The 21,803-nt window shown below is 41.7% G+C and overlaps 2 protein-coding genes across 4 annotated transcripts in view; one reads left to right on the top strand and one right to left on the bottom strand.

Annotated features, from left to right (window-relative positions):
- LOC118380691 (adhesion G-protein coupled receptor D2) overlaps positions 1-4,044 on the top strand; it is a 165,837-nt gene extending 161,793 nt beyond the window's left edge. For all 3 annotated transcript variants that reach the window (XM_052526438.1, XM_052526461.1, XM_052526470.1), the window contains one exon: positions 3,789-4,044. The gene's annotated coding sequence lies outside the window, so the exon portion shown is untranslated. The remainder of the gene's footprint in view (positions 1-3,788) is intronic.
- A 402-nt stretch (positions 4,045-4,446) lies between these two features.
- LOC118386737 (nuclear receptor subfamily 5 group A member 2) overlaps positions 4,447-21,803 on the bottom strand; it is a 98,156-nt gene continuing 80,799 nt past the window's right edge. The window contains exon 8 of the mRNA XM_035774507.2: positions 4,447-8,179. Within this exon, the coding sequence (XP_035630400.1) occupies positions 7,932-8,179 (248 nt within the window). The 3' untranslated portion in view covers positions 4,447-7,931. The remainder of the gene's footprint in view (positions 8,180-21,803) is intronic.

The raw sequence follows: 21,803 nt of genomic DNA, 5'->3' as shown, positions 1-21,803 counted from the left end.
AAAGTTCACGTCCCCCACCACCATACAGTACATGTGGGTGTGTGTGGGGGAGGGGTGGTAGGTGGGTGTGTTTGTGTGGGGGTGTGTAGGGTGGGTGGGTGGTATGGTGTGGGGGGATATGTGTGTGTGTACGTACGCGCTATAGGATGGGAAAGGGAGATGCGTGTTTCTAGTGTCAGTGAGTCAATCAGCAAGTTTTTCTGTGCTGAAACTGGTTACCTCCATTCATATGACATGTCATGTTATTTTTTTGTGTCTGTGATAATGTGTGTGTCCAGTGTGACTGTTTGTTTCCCTTTTTCTCTGTGTGTGTGTGTTAGTGTACGTGTATGTGTCTGTGGGTTTGCATGCTTGTGTGTGTGTCTGTGTTTCACTCTCCAATATGCTGGCAGATGTGACCTTGAGTGGCATCCCCATGCTGATTTATCAAATGTTGTCTTCACAGCACAGTCTATTTTCACCTGACAACGGCACATTTCCCAACTAAACAGGGGCTCTTAGTTAAAAATGGCTATGATGGCTCAATGTCCTTCCACACACAATGCATCTGAAATGATCAGTGTAAGGATGAACCTGTTTAGGTTAATCAATCTCCTCAGTAGAGTTACAGCTCTGTTCTAATGTTGTAATGGTATGGTTTGATGTCTATATTTGATGCACTAAATCAATGTATTTTCAAGAGTCTCCTCGATTTTTAATTAGTGTGGAGAAAAAAATCTATTGGGGCAGTGTGTGTTGAAAAGTGTTGATTCGATATGAAAAGGAGTTCAACAACATGAGTTGTTGAAAGCATGAATGTTAAGATGTCACAGTTTTCAATTTGTCACTTATTTCATCGTTACATATCTTTTTCTTCTCGCGGCACTCTTCTCGCCATTGGCGAAGCAAAGGTCAGATTCCCAACATGGCCGGTATTGTCCACAGGCACTTGTCTGAGGCCTGGTGTGATTAATTATTGGTGCCTACATGTGAAGAGTTTCATGTCTCTTACAAAGGAGTGAGGCAAACGAGGAGAAAACTAGTTTTCGGAAAGACTGACTTTGGCCATTTCAATTCGATGTTCTATCCGTCTCTAACTCTAAATGGATTTCTGAAGTGCTCATTGGCTGGGGCTTTCAATTGAACGTAACCTTGAGTTATTTTTCATGTAGGATTTAAGTGCCGGTATGACATGAACAGGACTGAATGCATGCTCCTCAATTTTCTGAAATTGAAAAATCTCCATCCGATTCTACGCCACCGTCCAGGCAATTAATGGAATGGTGAAAGAGAGGTTCAGGTGCTTTTTCTACTTAATGACTAATAAGGATAATAAGAAAAACACAGCTTAATGCTGTAGTGTTCCTACTTAATGCTTATTTATGTATTATGCATGCATATAAATGAATAGGCCGTGTCCTTCGGTCCATTCCGTTTCAAAACCCGCCATATTTGCTTCTTAAGGTGAAGGTTTTGCATAACAATCAGCGCAATCCTATTCAAACGTTGGCCTATTAATTTAAGTCGTACCTTTTTTTTGTAAGCCGCGGTCGGTGTTTCTCGTAAACTTGGCTAATTGGTTCTCAGATGAATTCTGACATTTTTGGCCTCTTTCTGGTATTCAATGAGATTTTCTTTTAAACATTAAAGCTTCTACCAGATATACTGTATCTGGTGGTTTTCTGGTACAGTATATGTAACTCAGAAAACGCTTCTGACATGATTGTTCACTTAGAGGAGCAGTACTGTAATGCTGTTTTACAATGCTGCCTGCAACTTTTGTTTTGGAGGTGGGGGGGTCATGGGTCCTGATTGGTGTTAATCGAATTACAGTTTTTGAACGTTTGCTTTGAGACACAATTTTGTATCTAACTTGTAATGCTACGACAGAGTGCAGCTTTTAAGGGGCAATCTGCAGTTGAAACAATAGAAGGTCTCCCTGCAACTGTTTCGGTAGAAAGCTTAGGCTGAAGAAATGCAACCACTCTCAAATTCCTAGACAGAGCTATGGATGAGGAGGAGTGACCATCCATGACATCAAAATAACAAGCTTATATTTTGGGTTCTGATGGGGTACAACTATTGAACTAAGCTCATGAGGCATTTCTAAGTTATATTCTTCAATAATCAATGGTTACATTATCATTAATTTATCGATGTTGCAACTGCAGATTGCCCCTTTAAGGCACTTTTCTCGCAAAGATATCCAATTGAACTAAAAGTAATGTATTTATCTAACGTGTGAATTCTCTGTCATCAACAGAACACTGTGAGAAACTCATGCCACCACTATACTATGCGCTAACACATCCACTAAACTGCATATGTACCAACTAGTAGACCATGCCACTGTGGGGCTTTTTCATGGCAGGGCAGAGTGCGATATACCACGCGGGTGGCGTAACACAGCGAGAACGGAGCCCTCCTGTAAACGTTGTGACTTGGCTGCCCTGTGGGCCTCCAGGGTAGATAGAGGAGGCTGGGGAAAGCAGGACCAGGTGACTGCTCTGGATTTTTCACCCCTCCCTGTCTAATTCAAATGTCTCTCTTCTGTTTGAGTGGCGTCATCTCTCGCTCTTTGGAGGAAGTCCAAGTCCTTTCTCCTTGCGGCCCCTTCTGGTTGACTTAGTGTTGTGGAGGTGCCGGGAACATATGAGAAGAACTAGCCAACGTGCATGATGTGGTGCCATAATCTTAAGTGGTTGAGCATAGATACAACTCCGGGGTGTTTCGACATTGAGGGTGGGAGGGACACTTGTTAGAAACTGACAGTGGTGTGTGTGCGTGTTAGAGAGAGGGAAGCTGTTTCTTTTTGTTGCTTTTGGCTATCTACTCATTTGTTTATTTTTTTCCTGTCTTAGAGTTGGCGCTTAGAGTTTTTGCTACTGCTACCTTCAGGGATGCGAGTAGCATACATTTGTGAGTCTTTTTACCTGAGGCTGCCCTTGTTAGTGCCTGTGTATAAATGTATATACATTATTTATAAAAATTCACAGGGAGTGAAAAAAGGTTTAATACATTTACAGACAGTAGAGAGAACAAGCACTGCAAGCAAAGCTGGGAGTTAGTTAGTTTGCATAGTAGTAAGGGGGGTAGTAGACAAGTGCTTTATGACCAGCATGTGCAATTTCATTGTACTAATGATAATAACAATAATATTACTATAACCACAGCTACTAGTAAATATTTAATGTGTATATTTGATTGGGACGGATAGAATTGAATAGTGACGCATGGAATCGTCAGTCAGATTGCACTGCAATGTATGACGTGCTAATACAACATGGGTCATTTTAATAATGACAATAGTATAATTTAGTGAATGTTATTAAATCAAATCAAATGTTTTATTTGTCACATACACATGGTTAGCAGATGTTAATGCGAGTGTAGCGAAATGCTACTAATGTATCTATTAATGTAACTTTATGTGTATACAAAGATATGTCAATTTCTGCGTACAGGGTACTTTGTTTTTTTAAACTGTGTCTTAAAGGGAAAATCCACTCAAACTATATTTTGGTATTTTTTTAATTAGTCTACTGTTGATACAGTCACAAAATGTTTTGCATGTCAGCAGTCAATTTTTTATGATATTGGACTTTCAAGAAGCAAAGCCTCACCGGCCACATCATCAAGTTGACGCAAAGTGCATCTTGTAAATTGGCACAAAAATAATAAGGCCTTATCAACAGTGGACGAATGGGAAGAAAAAAAAAAGTGGATTTTTTTTTGGTGTGGATTTTCCCTTTACCCACACACATACACATACTCACACCACTCACTGTGCCTTCTTCCTCTTTTTACAGGACAACCCTCCCAAAGCCATGGAGGCCATGCTAGGTGGATGTAGCCTTCACGTACCCATGATGGACGTCGAGCTCACGTCTTGTTTCTCCCTCCCCGAAACCCTAACCCCCAGAAAACCTACGGCCTTGTATATTTAGTGTGGCCCTCATTTATCGCTCTGTCATTTTGCTGTTGTTTTTCTTCTTTGTCTGCTTGTCTCTTGAGGTGGTGTTCATTTTTATATATTTTTTTTATATACTGATTCCACATGGTCTCTGTACAGTATGTCATTTAATTTTTTTACTTTTTGTAATGTTTTGTTGAACTACGTATTATTAATTTACAACACGTTAATTAGGTAACAAACGATAATAGAATTCAAGGCTGTATAAATGCATATATCGAAAGAATAGGGCAGCACTTTCTTTTACCAAGTAGTATGGAATAGTGATTTCAATGTCTCCACCCAAAAATGTGTTTAAAATAAACATACAGTACTCTTCACTGTTAAAATAATAATTTTCACTGTACATAAAGGTGCATATTTGCTTAAAATGACCGGGAATGCAACTAAAAACCTCCCCGTTAAATGAACCATGTAGCATTCTGATTGAATTAATATTACTCTGTGTAAAAATGAATGAACGGTAGAGTCACCTGCAGGAAGTGACAGCAAAGCGGTGTTGGCATATAATTATTTATTGAAATATGAAGAAAAAGTCCATCAGCTTTGAAAGAAACTCCCCAGAACAGGAAGTGGCAGGACATAGTGTCAGTATGGGGGGGAGAGAGAGAGTGTTTGAGGACTTCCAAGGCAGCTGTAGAACTTTACCAGAACACACAGAATGAGATGGGGGACTGATAGAGATTGTCATTAAATACACACACTTAAGTAGTGGATTCATGCCAAAAGAAAAACATTTTTTGTGTGACTATTTTTCGATACCAGTGGGGGTTTTTCACCATAGTGCATCGCATTTCGTAATAACGTCTATCGCAACAACATTTGTCTATCGCAACAACATTTGTATTTGTTTTGGCATGAATTTGCTTCCATAGTTAAGCAGGGGACGAGAATAGAAAGTACAATACTTCATGGGGTTTAAAGCCAAAAGTTTAGCCAAAATAGCTTTTTTCTGTCTTTAATAAAACGCACTGTTCAGAATGGATACTGAATCAATTATTTACCCAACCACTAACATTTACAAAAGCAGAAATGTATGTACTGAAGATACAAAAAAAATATTTTTGAATCACAGACGAATGTGAAGTGGATGATGTGATGGTTTTGAAGTGTACATTATAAGGGAAGGAACGAGCACAGGTTCAATGCTGTAAAAAATAATTGTGATTCAACACAATCCATAACGCTGAAGAGCAGCGCTGTAGCGCAATTGAAATTTGAAGGTTCCGATTCAGCTGACATATGCAGCGTTTACCGTGAATGCAGTCTCCACGAATGCGGGAATAATGCCTTTACATTTCTATGGCGCTGTAGCGCAGGTCTTCAGCGCTACTGATTGAATCGAGCCCTTGATCCGTTTTGACGTAGATGACTTACAAAATGTAGACAGGCGGACTGATATATATATATATATATATGTATATATATATATGTATATGTATATATATATGTGTGTATATATACATACATACATACATACATACATACATACATACATACATACATACATACATACATACATAAACACACATAGATATGTATATATATATATGTGTGTATATATATATGTATCACAAATGTTTGGGGCCTTATTTGTGTAAGACAACAATGTAATTCCACAAAAGGACATTACAGAATGGCAAACTTCTGGATGGCTGTGGGGGGGACTGTTTGTTCATTCAGTTATAACACATCACAGGTAACCACAGCTCACGGGACAGATGCAGTCTTTGGTATCAAACTAACAGGGCTGAAATGTGAAGCTAGTTGAAATTCAATGACAAGAAACAACTGATGCAAGGACAGTAACAATCACACCCATTAACTTAAATACAATACTTATATTTTTTTCCAATTTACAGCTCAGAATCCCATAGACATGTAATAAAAAAAAAAAAATGATATTGATAATTTCTAAGATAATTGTTTTGTTCCTGAACTGCATCAATACATTTAAAAAAAACATGCAACAGTAAACAAATATATTTGGCCTTGTCACCTTGCGCTTATAACACACAAGAACAAAACCCAGGGCTGGATTCAATCTGTATCGCCAAAGTATTGCGGAAGTTCTGCGTTAAAATTGAAAGGTCATTTCAGATTGAGCCTACATATGCAGCATTTACTGTGAATGCAGTCTCCGCGACCGCTGGAACGTTGCCTTTAATTTCATTTGTGCTATGAAGCGGATCTTCAGCCCTACGAATTGAATAGAGCCCCAAGACGCAATAAATTATTTTCATTTTTAAGCGTAACCAGTGACATACATTGAAAGCTAGAACATTGAAAAACAATTCTAAATAAAGCAAGTATCTGAAACTGAACTCTAACACAATATGCACATTTTTTGAATGCCAACAGAAAAACTGTTAGAAATTAAATGTTTTAAGTGAGATTCCTTTTTGATTTTAGTGTCTCACGACATAATTAAGTACTGGTCAAAGAAACAAAGAAAAAAGTTCAACACTGTACACGCCAAAGAAAGCAAACCAGAGGAATCAATTTTGTGTTTTTAGTTTTTTTAGGAAATCATTGCTTTGCAATTTGCCTTGTCACAGTTATCTCCCACAGGACCGCTTGAATGTAAACACCACTTGAATTATTCTTGTTTTTATTTTTTTTACATTAATACTTTATATATATATTTGTACATATTTTCATTCACATCTGCACGGTTAGCTAGCATCGTAATGAAATAAGGCAAGACTCACATAACTGTGACATCACAAATGTATAATACTGATACTTAAGGTTTTGTTACTTTTTTTGTTTGATGTTGTTCTGCAGCAGGCTTTGGTCTGTTCGGACAAAAGGCAGCGTTTCTCAAATCTAAAATCATGCTTTCTTTCCAGTTCTAACGAAAGGGATACATATTTTTTTTTTTTTTGGGGGTCACACTCCATATCTGTCTATGCAACCATAAAATAGCCATGTAGAACATTCAAATAACTTATCTATGGTGTGTAAAACACATTTTACTGAGGTAAATGGTAAACAAGGTTGATATGAGATCCTTTTGGGGTGGTTACAGGGTGGATTACAAAGAGGAGCCTCAGAATGACCAAGAGGAGGAAAAAACTAATATTTTCAAAAATAGTTTTTTTGTTCTCTTCTTTTGTTCTGTCATGTTTTAATTAATTTTGTTCATCTGTTTTTTTGGTGACTGGGGCTGCACACAAGTCTCTGTCAGGTTCTGACATTTTCACCAGTTCTTCTTTGCCGTCTGTCTGTCCGGCCTGTTAGCCATGCAGCTTCTTTGAAGCTGGTTAAAGAGATTCTTGTCCAGCTGACAGTCTGCTCTGGTCTGCCCAATGCAGTCAGCTAATACAGTACCAACACTGAAAAGCATGGGCCAGTCTAAAGAGAGCGAACCACCCACACGCCTTTGGCCAAAGTCACCGCTCTCTTCTGAAACCCTCACCACAGATATCATAGGGTGGCTGGCACTCTTCATTGCTCAAAACCCTTCAACAGTATGGGAGGTGCAGAATACTAATGGTTTGCTTGTTTGTTACTTTAGTTACAGTCTGCTAGTCCTTGTATCATCTTGATGGTTTGTGTGATCTCCCATGTACAGAGTCCAATGTACAGTTTACAAATGTTTTCGCTGTTTCTCACCGTCTCTCACAGCTTTACCCAGGGCCCCAGACACACTTGTCTTAGAGTAAAGGGATGTGTGTGTGTATATGTAATATGCGTATTGTATGAATTTGAACGTGTGTGCTTTTCTGTGTGTGTGTGTGTGCGCATACACAGCATTTGCAAGTGGGTGTCAGTTTCTGCATGTGTTTTTTCCTGTTTGTGTGCCAGGATGGTTGATCATTACGATGAAGGGAAAGGACTGATGCTTCCCGCCCCAGAATCACAAAGTCTAGCTCTAACATGGGCAGAGTTTGTTCTGAGTCGGGTAAGGGCTGGAGTCTCAACAAACAAAACTGCAAAAACTAGTTCAGGGTGCAGCGTCCCGCCTGCAGTCTAATCAGGCCCTCTTGGCGTGTAGCATCTCGATGAGCAGGTTGTTGCAGGGCACGTCTCCATTCAGATGCTTGTAGTACAGGTACTCCTCGGCCTGGAGGCTGATGGCTCGGATCTCAGGCAGCCGCAGGAGCAGCTGGCCAAACTTGTCTGTCTGCTGCGGGTAGTTGCACATGACATAGTCCAGCAGTGCAGCGTTCACCTGCTCCTGGACGCTTTCCACCAGGTGGAAGTTCTCCAGGTTCTTCACGTCTGGAAAGAGAGGGGGGAACAGGAAATGGTGGTTAGCATTTGAAGGAAACCGAAATGGTCAATATCAACACATCAGTTTGCGTATATTGAACATTTCTCAGATGCTGGGTATAAAAACCTTCATATATCGCGTGTTGAGGATACCTGTACACTAATTTTAGGCCCTGAAAAGTACACCATTCTCTTAATGACATCATTGAAGAGGCTAACATTCCAACAATGGAAAGTCATGGAAAGCAACCAAGGAACTAAACTGAACAAAAATATATAAATGCAACATGTTAAGTGTTGGTCCCATGTTTCATGAGCTGAAATAAAATAATCCCAGGTGCTGAGGAGTATTTATGTCTGTAAAAAAGCCCTTTTGTCGGAAAAAAAACTAATTCTGATTGGATGGGTCTGGCTCCCAAGTGGGTGGGCCTATGCCCTCAGGCCCACCCATGACTGCGCCCCTGCCCAGTCATGTGAAATCCATAGATCAGGGCCTAATGAATTTATTTCCTTTCATGATCTGTAACTCAGCAGAACGTCTTTTTTGTTACATGTTGCGTTCATATTTTTGTTCAGTATAAATGGACGATACATATTTACATTTAGTTCACATAACATATATTAGATTTACATTTTCAAAACTTAGCAGATGCTCTGATCTAGAGACTGAAACAAGTGGGTAACGTGGTACTCTAGATGCTTTATCCAAGACAGATTAAAAAGATGCCAAATTCTCTATATTTCTTTGACCCGGATTCTCTCAAGAGAATAAAATCGAAAGAGAATCAAATAAGAAAAAAAATCCTCTCCTCTGAGAAATTCTCCCCAGGAGTATATGAATTATGTAGGGCAGCATTACAGCGATGGAAGACTCTTTAAAATGAGTCCTTCCCCATTTAAAATTAAGCATCTAGACTACTTTACTGGCGTGTACTTTACACTTTTGTGTGGACATGGCTACATTTTGAATTGAAATCAAACTGTAAAGAAAGCTTATGTCCAGTGACACATTTGTGCTGGCATTTGAAAATATTGAAAGAATATAAACTTTTTACTATTAAAGTTTTATATATGTACTGTTTCGTACAGTAGCGGCTTTTCGATGTGGGCTACAGAGCTTGGATTCTGTGATGGATCAAAAATAAATACAGCATAGCCACCTGGCTAAATGAATGTCAGTACACTACATAGTAATGTATGCGCACCTAATGAATAGGTGTCACAGGGCTATATTTCATAAAATACAGCGAGAGGTGTGTGCATGGTTGTTTATGTGTGTGCGCAATGGCTATCTGTGTGTGATTCATCTTTGACCCCAGGTTGAGTGGGCTCTGGGAGCCCCTGTGCTTGTGGAATGTGACGGGTGTCCCCATGTCTGGCTGACACACACACTTAGAACAGACCCCCCACCCGCCTAGCCAACTCTAAGAACCTGAAATGATCAGCCTCCTCGCTACCGACACACACAGGCTCCATTGCTGTGAACACTGAGACACACGCACGCACCCCCAAGACACAGTCGGGCTGTGAAGCGGAGAGAGAGAGAGAGGAGGAGGAGATACATCAGCGCCTAATGAGGTCTAAAGAATGAGAAGTCATTCAAGGCACCTCACTCATTCTATGATGCTCTGCACCGCTTTTACTACAATGTGTGTGTGTGTGCCTGTGTGTGTGTACCTGTGTTTGTGTGTGTGTGAGAGTGTGTGTTCACCCTGACCCCAGTGTGACACGTAGAGGCTAAATAAGGCCAAAAGAAGGGCAGGAAGAGAGATGAGGGGGAGGAGAGGCTCTGCCAGTGACAAATGACCCTCCAAACAGATATTTGCTTTTTCCTGCCTGCTGCCACTCTGTGATGTGTCTGTCTGACCTCACATCAGCCTCATCAACATCTCCCAAATGAGCTCCAACCAATTGACTCGGTCAATATAAAAGAGGGCTGTGACTTATGGTGTTAATGTTAGGACATACATCACTCCCGAGTGAGTCTTACACATGTCATGTTCATTAGGACACACCTTAGCAAAACATTTGTCAACAGGAAACTAAAACCTAAGGTTACTTTTACAACCCCAGTTCTCTGATAATATGAGTGAGATGTATCACATATGGGGATCGCCTGGATCACCAATACTCTCGGAAGGACCTATCAAAAGTGTCTGCTGGAGACAGACAGGTACAGTGGTGAATAAGGAGAGACCCTCATCTCCTTATAAGGAGTCACACTCCAACCCTCTGTTCATTCTCACTTACTGACTTTATTGTCCCCATTGGGAAATTTTGTTGCAGTCTCATGTCCACTTTTAAAGTGGCATTTAAATACAAAACAAATGAACAATACAATTTTCATAAGTTACATACCAATAAAAAGAGACTAGCCTGCTGGCCTTACTGGGTCAATAGGAACATTAGCCCGAGCTATTCAGGAGGGATATCACACCTGGCACAAATTATTGTCTAGTTCTGTCTTTCCTGCCGAGGGGCGCCCTATACCTGCGCCCAGAAGGGAGTAGTCCAAAGTCCGGGTACAGGGGGTGGCTTGAGTCTAAAATTATTTTGTGAGCCTTGCGGAGGGCCCTGACCATAAAGATCTCATCCAGGCGCATGTCTATTTGACTCTCTTCCTTGCGCTCTTGTGCGCAGGGGAATGTGGTGATACATCTCACTCGAAAGTACTTTAAGTTCTCTTTCAAATACTTGTTTTGATGTATCACATATGGGGATATGGCCAACTCCCGTACTGCAAAACATGCTCTCCAAAGCCAGGGTCGTCAGAACCAAGAAGGTGCAACATCAGAACCAAGAAGGTGCAGAAACAACCTGTCGGGAAAAACATAACAAAGTGAGGGGAAGCTCAATACGTGGCACACAACATCTCAGTTTAATGAGATACACTACATAACCAAAAGTATGTGGACACCAGCTCGTCGAACATCTCATTCCAAAATTCATAGCAAAGAAAAATATGGAGAAATATTACACCTCCACGCTTATCAGTGGCTAGTAGCTGCTGTAAAAGTATCTTGAACACAATAAACATGTCCCAGGACAAGCTAAGACTTAGAGACTGGGTGTAGTGATGTGCCCTCCTAGGAACTGTACTACTGTAGGGGCCCTTGGCAGGCCAAAAAAGCGTCTACAGGACTTTTAACAATGACGAAACCGTCTCTCTGTCAAAAAAGCTTCGCAAGGAGCATAAGACCATTGGAAAACAGAGTGTAGGCAAGAACAATCTATTTAGTCATACCACTTACCAAGAAAAACACAACAACTGTAATACAGAGAGCGTGCATAAGCTCTTCCAAGAGTCCCAGGCCCTATTCACTTGCTCTGTGCAGACGGAAAAGAGAGGGTAGCCAACATAGGAGGAAAATAATACGGCATCACCCTATTTTCATGGGTGTGTCAGCTCTCCCACCCCCATGGCTCTCACAGGGTCGTAGCTTCTACCAGGATGCAGCAAGTCAGTCCGCATAGATGCGGGAAGTGGGCTCTCTCGGGAAGTTAAGCAATATAGCCGGAGGAAGAAGGAAACAACTGCCGAGCAGTAACCCTAATCATTTGGCATAGGTGCCTGAGAAATGGAACAAACAGAGCAGTTGGTTCAGTGCAGTTAGAAAGCACTAGTTGGACCACTGGTGTTTACAATGTGTTTTGTTTATCTATTTAGTTGTGCTGTTGCATTTGTATCGTTGTTTCATGTCCGATGTGTTGGTCCAATGGTGTTGTTACATATCATTTGAGCTGCGCGCACCATGAGCACATTCATGATATCATTTCACTTTTCCTGTAAGAACCATGATGCAACACATTCTGATTAGGCTTTGCTGTAGCGCAGACTCTGACTCTGAGTTTTTGTATTTATTATGGAACCCCGTTAGCTGCTGCCTTCGTTTTTACAGTCATGCTTATTAGTAACTGGAATAAGCATTTCATAAATGTGTCAAGTGCAGCGTCTGGTTGGTCCTCATGACATACCACAGACCAGCAAATATTCTTTACATCTTCAACATAGGAATCCCTACAAAATGTATTGTATGATCTCTTATACACTACAATTAGACCCAGCCTTTGGAACTTTGGTTTTCCTAGATATGGCTACTATATTATGATCACTACATCCAATGGATTTGAATACTGCTTTAGAGCATTAGTAAAGATGTGATCAATACATGTGGATGATTTCATTCCTGTGCTGTAGGAATATACCCTGGTAGGTGGACTGAGAACCTGAACCAGGTTGCAGGCACTGGTTCAGTTTTAAGCTTTTTCTTGAGTGAACAGCTTGATGAAAGCCAGTCAATATTTAGGTCATCCAGAAAATATACCTCTCAGTTGATATCACATAAATTGTCAAACATTTCACACATATTATCCAGATACTAGTAGCTAACAAGTAGATAGTTCGAAATAATCAGTAGGCCTAATATTACATGATTAAAATATGTGAAATACAGAGGCGGTCCGTGCCGTTTAAGATGAGGGAGGACAATTTTATTTTTTCATGAGCATGGCCTTTTCTACTACACTCAGTTCAAAGTAACATTGAGAGTTTCAGGCCACTACACAATACTCAAATTTTCCCTATGCCCATCATGTTGCTACATCCCAGCCTATGAATGAAAGTTTACAATGTAGGTGCACACAGGTTGAGATACACATTTCAGGTGATAGACAGTGACACATGGACAGACAGTGACACATTCAATGCTACCTTGCACACTCTTGCCTGCATCTAGCTGATCTAGGGTGTAATCATTAGTCCAACAGTTGCAAACAAAAGTTTCTATTGGACAAATTCAGGTATGTTTATCCCCAATTAGTTAGTTTTACTTCTGTTTAATAAATGTTAATAAATGTTTTTCAATAGAATCGGCAGATTAATATATCCCTGATCACACATAAACACAGTTAACTTTCATAGCAGCCACGTTTTCCTTCTCTCATCTATGCGTGCTCTCCTCCTCTCACCTTTTCCCTTCGCTTGTGGACTTCAATGCACAACACTGTGGCTCAGTTGGTAGAGCATGGCGCTTGTAATGCCAGGGTAGTGGGTTCGATTCCCGGGACCACCCATACGTAGAATGTATGCACACATGACTGTAAGTCGCTTTGGATAAAAGCGTCAGCTAAATGGCATATATTATTATTATTATTAACACATCAGCTGTAAGTGACCAGGCAAAATAAACTTTCCATGCCAAACCATATCATAACCGCTACACACAGCCTAGATCATTGTCACCATATACAGAGTGCTGTTGAAGCTACTGTAGACCTTTACTGCAAAACAGTATGTTTTAATCAATTATTTGGTGACATGTGAATAGATTTGGTTTAGTTTTTTCTAAAAATCTCTTTTTATTTTTATGAAGTTCACTGTGGAGGATGGTCCTCTCCTTCCTCCCCTGAGGATCCTCCACTGGTGAAATATTTAGCATTTAACACCATTCAGCATTTTTGGCATCCATTTTCCCCATTTAAATCGGTTAAATCACAATGTTAAAATGTTATCAATCAGTTACATAAATGTAACAGACCTTGTTGAGCCCCATATGTGAGGGTAGCAGCGCACCATGGCTGATTTGCGGTTACAATGTAGCCAAGCTGTGTCTGTATGCGCCAATGCACAAAAGGAGAAAGCACAGGATACATATGTTTCGATAAAAACGCTCTGCTTGGCTTGGTAAGTAATACTGATCAAATAAGCCATTTCTATCCTTGTTGCATCAAATATGTATGCTGCTGAGACAAGTACATATTTAAAAAAAAACATGTATTTCATGGTGACAGCGCAACAGCGCCAAACAACAGCGCAAAAACAAGTTTGGCAGAGGAAATGCAGAATGGTCAGTTTATGTGTCTGCTTAGAGCACACTTGTTATTCCTCATACTTTTCAAAATGTATTTCATGGTGACAGCGCAACAGGGCCAAACAACAGCGCAGAAACAAGTTTGGCAGAGGAAATGCAGAATGGTCAGTTAATGTGTTTGCTTAGACCACACTTGTTATTCCTCATACTTTTCTGTAGTATGTAGCCTACTCAATGTGGTTGTTGTTCAAAAGGCCACTAGTAAACAGAACAACAATTTAGTAGCCTAGTCCTTCATGCAGGCTACAGATTTGTATAAATGTAAAACCCTTTAAAAAGGCAAGATTCTCAAGGTAGACTACAGTAGAATGATTTTTGTTCAAAATGTGTGGTCTTCGTTTCTATTAATCAACTTTGCCCTACACAATAACAGAATATGCAGGCTGTATATGAGTAACTTGCAAGAAAAAAGTGTTTATGTTGGAGACCCCTGCTCTAGCCCAAAATGTTCAAATATGACCCATACTACCGGAGATATATTTTATTCTTTATACTGCAGATTCGGAGCCTTCATAGCTGCTAAAAAAAATCTAATTTGATAATGATCAATTAATCATTCATTAACAATATTATATTTATGTGAACATAATCAATGACCAAATTGAAATACAAAACTTCAGTTTGCATTTTCAAGTTGATAGTTCTTGTTCAATGCCCTACCAGCTAACACTACCATATTGAGAAAGACATTTGTTAAAAGATAATTACATTATTGCATCACATTATTTATGACAAATCCTTATTTGGTAAAACAATATTATTCATGTCATGCAACAAGATCTCACAGTCTCACTGCAGAATTAGACATTCATCCACGTTCTCCAAACATCAAATGTCAACTGCTCCAAACGTCTAATTTCAAGTGTGAAATGGCCTGGTTCAGGGGCCTAGCCTGAGTCTTGCCAGACTGCTGCATTGCCGAGGAAATCAGTTCAGCTGTTGCCCCCTCCCAGCTGTGAGACCGGGGCGAGAGGCAGGAAGTAATGACTTTTGCTTTCTTTTTCATTTTTAAATGTTTTATTTAACCTTTATTTCTATGTTGAGTATGTTATGTTGAGTATGTGACAGTGGGCCCGAACAACTCCTTGGGTGTCACTGGGGCACCCTGGAGGTTCACTTTTTCTTTAAACATTTTTTTGTTCATTTGTCTCATTTAACTCTCTTTTCCAGATCGACTTACAGTTAGTGCATTCAACTTAAGATAGCTAGGTGGGACAACCACATATCAGTCATAGTAAGTACATTTTCCTCAATAAAGTAGCTACAAGCAAAGTCAGTGCTAGTAGGGGAGAAAAAAATGTGAGTGTTAGTTCCCGAAAGGCAAGGGGTAAGGAGTGGGTGTGAGGTGGGGGTGTTGTGGGATTATTTAAAATACTCTTTCAAGAGGTAGGTTTTCGGGAAGATGGGCAGGGACTCTTTGTCCTAGCTTCAGGGGGAAGCTGGTTCCACCATTGGGGTGTCAGGACAGAGAGGAGCTTTGACTGGACTGAGCAGGAGCTACCCTCCCATATGGGTGGGAGGGCCAAGGGACCAAAGGTGGTAGAACGAAGTACTCAGGTTGGGGTGTAGGTTTGAACCTAGCCTGAAGGTAGGGAGGGGCAGTTCCTCTTGCTGATCCGTAGGTAAGTACCATGGTCTTGTAGTGGAGGCAAGCTTTGACTGGAAGCCAGTGGAGCATGCATAGGTGCGGGGTGACATGGGAGAACTTGGGAAGGTTGAACACCAGGCAGGGTGCAGAGTTATGGATAAGCTGCAGGGATTTGATGGCACAAACTGAGAGCCCACCCAACAGCGAGTTGTAGTAGTCCAGACAAGTGCCTGGATTAGGACCTGCGCCACTTTCTGTGTGAGGTAAGGTCGTACTCTACGGACGCTGTAGAGCATGAACCTGCAGGGCAAGTCACTGCTTTGATGTTTGCAGAAAACGACAGGGTGTTGTCCAGGGTCATGCCAAGGTTCTTTGCACTCTGGAAGGGGGACACTGTGGAGTTGTCAAACTTGATGGAGAGGTCTTGGAGCGGGCAGGCCTTCCCCGGGAGGAAGAGCAGCTCCGTCTTGTCGAGATTTAGCTTGAAGTGGTGGGCCGACATCCAAGCTGAGATATCTGCCAGGGATGCATGTCACCACCTGGCTGTCAGAAGGGGGAAAGGAGAAAAGTTGTCGAGTGCCATCTGCATAGCAATGATAGGACAGACCATGTGAGGATATGACAGAGCCGAGTAAATTGAGAGAAGAGGAAAGGTCCTGGAACCGAGCCACGGGGGACACCAGTAGTGAGAGTACGTGTTGCAGACACAGATCCTCTCCACTTCACCTGGTAGGAGCAGCCTGCCAGGTAGGATGCAATCCAAGAGTGTGCAGAGCCTGAGATGCTCAGCCCTGAGAGGTTGGAGAGGAGGATCTGATGGTTCACGGTGTCAAAGGCGCGGGATAGGTCTAGGAGAATGACAACAGAGGAGAGAGAGTAAGCTCTGGCAGTGTGGAGAGGAGAGCAGTATCGGATGAGTGACCCGTCTTGAAGCCTGACTGGTTAGGGTCAACAAGATCGTCCTGGGAGAGATAGCGAGAAAGTTGGTCAGAGACAGCATGCTCAAGTGTTTTGGAAAGAAAAGTCCTGTCGTTTTTGACGTCAGAGGGGTCGAGTGTTGGTTTCTTGAGGAGGGGTGTGAGGAATGGGAGGTCTCCAGAGATGTTCAGGAGAAGCTGGGCGGCCAGACCTCACTAGTCGTAGGATTTTATCTGGAGGGAGATGGAAAAAGAGGTCAAGGTGTAGGGTAGTTCTGTGTGAGTTGAATCGGTGGACTCAATAGGCTGAGTGAATGAGGAGTGCATGTTGTCAACCTTCTTTTCAAAGTGGTTGACAAAGCCGTACGCAGAGAGGGAGGAGGGAAGGGGGTGGAGGATTAAGGAGGGAGGAGAAGGTGGAAAAGTTTCTTGAGTTAGAAGGATTTAGCAGAAGGGAGAGATGATAGGATAGAAGAGGAGAGCGTAGTGGGAGAGAGAGAGCAAAGATTGTGATGGCGCATTATTATCTGGGAAGGGGCTGAGTGAGCAGGGTTGGAAAAGAGGGAGATAGACAGGGAAATAAAGTAGTGATCAGACACCTGGACGGGGGTTGCAGTGCGATTAGTAGGCGGACAGCCTGTATTAAAGATGACGTCAAACGTATTGCCTGCCTTGTGAGTGGGCGGGGACTTTGGAAAGGGTGAGGTCAAAAAGAGACAAATAGGGGAAACAAAGAGGTTGAAAAAAATTCATCAAAGGCAGACTTCGGGAGGTTGAAGTCACCCAGTACGATGAGCAGTAAGCCGCTGCCAGGAAATGTGCTTATCAAAGTGTCAAGCTCGTTGAGGATCACTCCAAGGGCACATGGTGGGTGATGATGACAATTTTAAACTTGAGTGGACAAGTGACAGTGACCGCATGGAATTCAAATGAGGAAATGGGCAGTTGAGTGAGGGAGAAAATAAAGAATCTCCACTCCACTCCACTCCAATGAGTAGTCCTGTGCCACCACCGCAATAACCAGATGCTTTTGGTCTATGAGAAAACACGTAGTCAGATGAAGAGAGAGCAGCTGGAGTAGAAGTTTTTTCCGAGTCTCAATAGCTAGCAATCAAAAGATGGATATCGTGCTCCCCACGATACCAGCTAACCTGGAGTCCAATCAATGAGATGAGATTGGAGATGTTGGTTAGAGCTGCCCTGCCCTATAAAAAACACTCACAACATTTGAGTTTGCTATTGACAAGAAGCATTGCCTGATGTGACCCTGCCTCGAACAAATGAGATCTCAGAAGACCTAAGATTAAGAATTGTTGACTTGCATAAAACTGAAAAGGGTTACAAAAGTATCTCTAAAAGCTTTTGTGTTCATCAGTCCACGAAAAGACAAATTGTCTATAAATGGAGAATGTTCATCCTGTTGCTACTCTCCCTAGGAGTGGCCATCCTGAAAAGATGACTGCAAGAGCACAGCACAGAATGCTCCATAAGGTTAAGAAGAATCCTAGAGTGTCAGCTAAAAACTTACAGAAATCTCTGGAACACGCTAACATCTCTTTTGATGAGTCTACGATACGTAAAACACTAAACAAGAATGGTGTTCATGGGAGGACACCATGAAAGAAGCCACTGCTGTCAAAAAAAAACATTGCTGCACGTCTGAAGTATTCAAAAAGAGCACCTGGATGTTCCACAGCGCTACAGGCAAGATAGTCTGTGGACAGATTAAACTAAAGTTGAGTTGTTTGGATGGAACACACAACACTATGTGTGGAGAAAAAAAGGCACAGCACACCAACATCAAAACCTCCTCCCAACTGTAAAGTATGGTGGAGGGGGCATAATGGTTTGGGGCTGCTTTACTGCCTCTGGGCCTGGACAGCTTGCTATCATTGATGGAAAAATTAATTCCCAAGTTTATCAAGACATTTTGCAGGAGAATGTAAGGCTACCTGTCCGCCAATTGAAGCTCAACAGAAGTTGGGTGATGCAACAGGACAACGACCCAAAACACAGAAGTAAATCAACAACAGAATGAAATACGTCTTCTGGAGTGGCCCAGTCAGTCCTGACCTCAACCTGATTGAGATGCTGTGGCATGACCTCAAGAGAGCAGTTCACACCAGACATCCCAAGAATATTGCTGAACTGTAAAGAGGAATTGTCTAAAATGCCTCCTGACCGTTGTGCAGGTCTGATCTGCAACTACAGAAAACGTTTAGTTGAGGTTATTGCTGCCAAAGGAGGGTGAACCATCAATTAAATCCAAGGGTTCACATACTTTGCGCACCCTACACTGTGAATAATTACACAGTCTGATCAATAAAGATGTGAAAACAAATAATTGTTTGTGTGTTATTATAATTATAATTGTTTGTGTTTAAGCAGACTGTGTTTGTCTATTGTTGTGACTTAGATGAAGATCAGATCAAATTTTATGACCAATTTATGCAGAAATCCAGGTAATTCCAAACGGTTCACATACTTTTTTCGTGCAACTGGAGACTGAGAAATAGAAAATACATTTCTACATAGAGCAAAAACCTTTCGATCAACCTTTCGACAGGGTCTGAAGACCTACGCTCGGCAGCGATGTCCTTCACGGTTCACTTGTGAGCAGTTAAGCAGGAAAACAGGGACCCAGGGATCCAGTCGTTGGGAAAGCTGGTGAGTAATGTTCTTTATGAGGAAGATAAGTGAGAATGACCAGAGGGTGAGAGAGTGGCTCCTTATTAGGAGGTGAGGGGCTCACCTCATTCATCGCTCTACCGGTCTGTCTCCAACAGACGCTTTTGATAGGTCCTTCTGAGAGTATTGGTGATACTGGTATTGGTGATACTGGTGATATATGTGATACATCAAAACAATTATTTGAGAGAGAACAAGGGGTTGTTATTGGACAAGTCCAGATGTTTCAATCTATTCTCTTCCATTTAGTGCCTAATAAACACAACACATGTTTCCTTGATGAGGACATAGCAATACTGACAATAGCAATACTGACTATTTTGAATATATGTAGAAAATGTACAATCTATATATTGACAATATGATGTGTCATTGTCCGTTTATCGATTACATTTTCTCCTGTCCATTGATAAAATGTGATTTCATTGATTTAGAGGAGACATGACAGGGTTAGCTGCGATCACTGGCAAAACAAGACACATGATATGTTGCCATGGTTTCATGGTAAGACTTTTCTCGGTGTGTGTGCGTGCGTGTTTGTGTTTGTGGGGTGTGTGTGTGTATGTGTGTGTGAGACCCAAAACTACAGAGATGAACAGCCCAATGTCTCTGTCATGCTAATTAGAGAAAGATGAGGCAAAAAAAGGCACATTTTAATTGCTAATTATTATCAGGCTCCTTTTGAAAAAATAATGAAAGGGGCTCAAAAAGCACACTGATATTCGATGACAATAGCTTGATCTATTTTCCCCTGCAAACAAAAACACAGGTTTGCCGCGAAAGGAATTATCCCCATTTTCGAGAGTAATTTATCGGCAGCGAAAAAGAGGGTTTGATGATGCTATGGCGATAAAGGGAGTAGGGTGATGGAATTGTATGGTTGAGTCATTCTGATTAACACTAGCCCAAATGTCAGGTTGGAGCTAAGTACCACCGTAAGTATCTCCTCCTACTCTACTCCTCCTCTCCTCAATCCCTCCATTGAGTCACTAAGGGACTAATTATCAACTTTTTTTCACATGAAACAGGCTCAGTGTGCTCCAGCGCCGTGCACAGCACTCAGATGGAAACCCTGAGGTCCCGTGGAATATATTGTTTCGTTTGACTTGCGATCCACGCTGGAGCCCGACGACCCCACACTACACTACACTACACATGCACGCACGCACGCACGCACGCACGCACGCACGCACGCACGCACGCACGCACGCACGCACACACACACACACACACACACACACACACACACACACACACACACACACACACACACACACACTGTACAGCCTCTCAATATGCTGCAATGCCTTTTAATTACATTGGATCAGCTCTGTCTGGATTCATTCAGAATGGGGGGGTACATTTCTGCTGTAGTTTTATTTACCAAACATATATATATATATATATATATATAATAATATATATATATTTTTTTTCACCTTTATTTAACCAGGTAGGCCAGTTGAGAACCTGGCCAAGATAAAGCAAAGCAGTGTGACAAAAACATCACAGAGTTACACATGGGATAAACAAACGTACAGTCAATAACACAATAAAAAATCGATATACAGTGTGTGCAAATGTAGTAAGATGAGGGAGGTAAGGCAATAAATAGGCCATAGTGGTGAAATAATTACAATTTAGCAATTAACACTGGAGTGATAGATGTGCAGAAGATGAATGTGCAAGGAGGGATACTGGGGTGCAAAGGAGCAAAAAAAAAAAACAATATGGGGATGAGGTAGTTGGGTGGGCTATTTACAGATGGGCTGTGGACAAGTGCAATGATCGGTAATCTGTTCTCACAGCTGATGCTTAAAGTTAGTGAGGGAGATATAAGTCTCCAGCTTCAGTCATTTTTGCAATTCGTTCAAGTCATTGGCGGCAGAGAATTGGAAGAAAAGGCAGCCAAAGGAGGAGTTGGCATTGGGGATGACCAGTGAAATATACCTGCCGAGCGCATGCTACGGGTGGGTGCTGCTATGGTGACCAGTGAGCTGAGATAGTGCAGGCCTTTACCTAGCAAAGTCTTATAGATGACCTGGATCCAGTGGGTTTGGCGATAAATATGTAGTGAGGGTCAGCCAACAAGAGCATACAGGTCACAGTGGTGGTTAGTATATGGGGCTTTAGTGACAAAACGGATGGCACTGTGATAGACTACATCCAATTTGCCGAGTAGAGTGTTGGAGGCTATTTTGTAAATTACATCGCTGAAGTCAAGGATCGGTAGGATAGTCAGTTTTACGAGGGTATGTTTGGCAGCATGAGTGAAGGATGCTTTGTTGCGAAATAGGAAGCCAATGGATTGAAGATGCTTAATGTGAGTCTGGAAGGAGAGTTTACAGTCTAACCAGACACCTAGGTATTTGTAGTTGTCAGAACATTCCAGAGTAGTGATGCTAGACGGGCGGGCGGGTGCGAGCAGCGATCGGTTGAAGAGCATGCATTTAGTTTTACTTGCATTTAAGAGCAGTTGGAGGCCACAGAAGGAGTGTTGTATGGCATTGAAGCTCATCTGGAGGCTTGTTAACACAGTGTCCAAAGAAGGGCCAGAAGTATAGAGAATG

This window comes from Oncorhynchus keta, chromosome 1 (genome assembly GCF_023373465.1).
Source record: "Oncorhynchus keta strain PuntledgeMale-10-30-2019 chromosome 1, Oket_V2, whole genome shotgun sequence".
NCBI lineage: Eukaryota > Metazoa > Chordata > Actinopteri > Salmoniformes > Salmonidae > Oncorhynchus > Oncorhynchus keta.
Note: the sequence above shows the minus strand (reverse complement) of the source record. Positions and strands in the feature narration are given on the sequence as shown.